General features: G+C 70.8%; 1 protein-coding gene across 1 annotated transcript; it reads right to left on the bottom strand.

Moving 5' to 3' along the window:
• Positions 1-376: 376 nt before the first annotated feature.
• On the bottom strand, positions 377-2283 carry ADRA2C (adrenoceptor alpha 2C; the record flags this gene model as incomplete). The annotated part of the gene is made up of 1 exon (XM_082653522.1): positions 377-2283. One exon carries the CDS (start codon positions 2281-2283, stop codon positions 901-903), a length of 1383 nt encoding a protein of 460 aa, XP_082509648.1. The 3' UTR covers positions 377-900.
• Between the last annotated feature and the right edge of the window lie 1437 nt (positions 2284-3720).

Consider the following 3720-nt stretch of genomic DNA (forward strand, 5'->3'; position numbering starts at 1 on the left):
GTGAGCGCGGACTCCCTGGGGGTGGTGAGGGCTGAGCAAGGGGGCCAGGCTGGGCTGCACTGGGGGAAGCCTAGACTCAGATCTGGGCAGGGGGAGGGTTATGAAGGGAGGACAGCCCTCCAGCATCTACATTTGGAGTTAATTCAGAGCCCTTTGATTTCCTTGGTCTCTCAGCCGGTTACAGCACAAGAATTCTGAGTATATATTTTGTAAGTCTGCGAAACAGTCCCCCTTAAGCAAAGACCCCCTCCTTCTCGTGCAAAAGGGGGGGATGGAATCGGGCGACCTGGAGCGCCCTCCTGCCACCTTTGGTGGGAGGTCGGGCAGGGTGAGGGTCTGAAGGACTGACTATTGCACCCACCACTTAGATTACAAAGGTTTATTTAGAAAAGAGTTTGGTTGTTTTCGCTGTCAGTCATTGTTGGCAAACATTTAAATACTTTCGTAACCAAAGATGGTCGGTGCCCTCCTTCCTCCCCCAGAAAAACCACCCCACGAGGTCTTGGGAAGTCAGCCCTTGCTCAAAGGGGGATGGGGTGGTGGCCTGTGGTGGGGGCAGGGCAGGCTCCTTCTTCACCAACTTGGGAGGATGCGTGTGCTACCTCACAGACACACCTTGGCACGGCCCCCAGAGTTGGACCCGGGCCTGCAGCCCCAGAAGCAGCCCCTTGCTGAGACAGGAAGGCAGAGGGGTCTCCCCTCTCTCCTTCCCCCTCCCCGGGGGCCCTGCAGTCTCTCAGCCCTCCCTCCGGCCGTGCAGCACCCTCCCCTGCGCCCTGAAGGCCTATCCATCCCTGGGTCCCCGGGAAAGTTGCTCCCACTTTCTCCTGGGAGGCCACGCCTGCCCGCCCCCTCCGCTGGGAGCTGTCCAGGGTCTCTGAGCCGGGTAGAGTGAGCGGATCACTGCCTGAAGCCCTTTGTCCTCCGTCGGAAGAGGATGTGCTTGAAAGAGCGCCGGAAGTCCTGATTGAAAACGGTGTAGATGACCGGGTTGAGCGAGCTGTTGCAGTAGCCGATCCAGAAGAAGAACTTGAAGAGCGGGCCGGGCACCCGGCAGGCCTCGCGGCAGATGCCGTACAGGCTGTAGCTGAAGAAGAAGGGGAACCAGCAGAGCACAAACACGCCCATGACCACCGCCAGCACGAAGGTGAAGCGCTTCTCGCGCGCCTGGGCCACCTTGCGGCGGCACACGCTGCTGCGCGCCCGGCGCCGGCGCGACAGGAAGAACTCGACGGAACGCGAGCTGGCGCGCGACAGGCGCCAGCTGGGGACCGGGGACCTCGCGGCGGCCATCGCGCCCGGCTCGGCCGTCCCCGTCCCGGGCCCCGACCCCTCGCCGTCCGCGGCCCCCTCGCCGCTCGCGCGCCGCCGCCTGCCCCGCCGCAGCGCGCCTCGGCGCCGCCTCCTCTCGGCCGCCACGCTGATGTCCTCCGGCTTCACATCGGCGCGCGGGCGGCGCGGGGTCGCGCAGTGCCCGTTCTCGCCCGCGCCAAGCCCGTTCTCCGTGGTCGGCGACGCGCCGTCGGGGCCCGCAGGCTCGCGCTTCTCGCTAAGCGTGCGCGTGCGCAGCTTGGCCACCCGGTAGATGCGCGCGTAGACCAGGCCCATGATGAGGCAGGGCGCGAAGAAGGACCCGATGCAGGAGGACAAGATGTACCAGGTCTCGTCATTGAGGCCACACTGCGGGTAGGCGGCGCCGTCGGGCTGGCGGTAGAGTGAGACAAGCGGCGGGAAGGAGATGATGGCCGAGATGAGCCACACGGCCACGATGGTGGCCTTGACGCGGCGCGGCGTGCGCTTCAGGTTGTACTCGACAGCCTGCGTCACGGACCAGTAGCGGTCCAGGCTGATGGCGCACAGGTGCACAATGGACGAGGTGCAGAAGAGCACGTCGAGCGCCAGATACACGCCGCACCACACCTGCCCGAAGTACCAGTAGGCCATGAGCTCGTTGGCCAGCGAGAAGGGCATGACCAGCGTGGCCACCAGGATGTCGGCCGAGGCCAGTGACACCAGGAAGAGGTTCTGCGGCGCACGCAGCGCGCGGCTGGTCAGCACAGCGATCACCACCAGCACGTTGCCCACCACAGTGAAGACGATGAGGAAGCCCACCACGGCCGCTAGCCCCGCCACGGCGCCCGCCGAGTACTGGCCCGGGGGCGGCCCCCAGGCAGCCCCCGAGGCGTTGGCGGCCCCGCCGCTGCCCCCCTCGCCGGCGCCGCTCACGTTGGGGCCCGCCGCCGCCGCCGCCGCCAGCGCCGCCGCCAGCGCCGGGGACGCCATGGTCCTCCCGCAAGCTACGCGGTCCCGCCTGGAGCCGGGGCGCAGCCGCGGCAGCTCGGGCGCCCCCCAGCCCGGGTCGGCGCCCGCATCGCCGCCTGCTCCTCGGGCGCGCCCGCCGGGGACCGCGGCACCCCGCTGCCGGCCCTCGGCCGTGGCGGCTCAGCGGGCGAGCGGCGCGCCCGAGAGCGTGGCTGCCGGGCTCCCCGCCGCTGCCGCACGCGTAAGTGCAGAGCAGGAGGCGCCCGGAGAGAGCGGCGACGCGGCGGCGGCGGCGGCGGGGGGGGGGAGGGGACAGGTCCCGGGGTACTCGCGCGGCCCCGCCCTTGGCCCCGCTCACGGGGAGCGCCCCGGCCGCGAGCCCACGGCGACTCGGCGCCCGAGCGGCCGTGCCCGGGCGGCCCGGCGGCCCCAGCGCGCGGCCGGGGCGCAGGCTGCGGACAGCGGCAGCGGCGGCGCGGGCGCTCCGCCTCCCATCCGGCCGGCTAGGGCTCGGCGCGCCGGGGCGCAGGCCGCCGCTCCTTGGGGCCCCCGCGCCCGCGCGCCGCCTCCGGCTCCAACTTTACTTTCCCGGGCAGGGCGCCGGCGCCGCCGTGCGTCCTCCTCCGGCTCCTCCTCCCGCTGCTCCCGGCGCGGGCGCCCCCCGCGGTCCGCGCTCGGCCGTGCTGGCGCCGCCTCGCCTGCCTGGACTCGCCGGAGCTGCGCCGCCGCCGCCGCCGCCGCGCGCTCGGCGCGAGTGTCGCCGTTCGGGCTCGGCTTCCAACTTGGGTAGAGTTGCGCAGCGGGGCGGGGCGCGGACGGGCGGGGGCGGCCTGGCGGGCAGGCCAGCGCCGCCGGCCCGTGGGGAGCGGGCCCGGGAGCCGGAGCCCGCGGCCGCCTCGGCGAACCTGCCCGCGCGGCGCCGGGGAGGAGCCCGGGGCGGTGGCGTGGGGCGCGCGCGCTCGACGAGGGCGCCCCCTCCAGGGCCGTCCGCAGCCTGTGGGACTGGACCGAGTGCCAGCTGGCCTGGGCGGTGAGTTCCAGAAGCCTGCTCTTTCTAAGACGCGAGCCTCCTCACCTCCCCCGGACACACGAACACGCGGGAGCGCACACTCGCGTGCCGGACGGGCGGCTCGGGGTCCGCGGCTTGATTGGAGAGCCAGCCACTCGCAGCCTGGCGGAGAACGCGTCGCTGCTTGGGTGCGCAGCGGAGCTGCCGAGGGCGGGTCCGGCTCCAGCTCCCATCTCTGGTGGATGCTCCGGTGCAGAACCACCACCCCACCCCCGGCCTCAGTTCCAAGCGCTGCTGGAGCGTGAATCATGATGGCAGTGCCTGTGGAAGCCCTGGGCAGGCTCCCAGGCTCTGCACCCATGTTGACGATTATTGAAGTTCAATTCTTATGCCCTGTGGCCCTGCTTTTAAAGGCTGGGGGACGTTCAGCATCACCGCCTCTGACAAAC

Source organism: Grampus griseus (assembly GCF_964374135.1).
Source record: "Grampus griseus genome assembly, chromosome: 4".
NCBI lineage: Eukaryota > Metazoa > Chordata > Mammalia > Artiodactyla > Delphinidae > Grampus > Grampus griseus.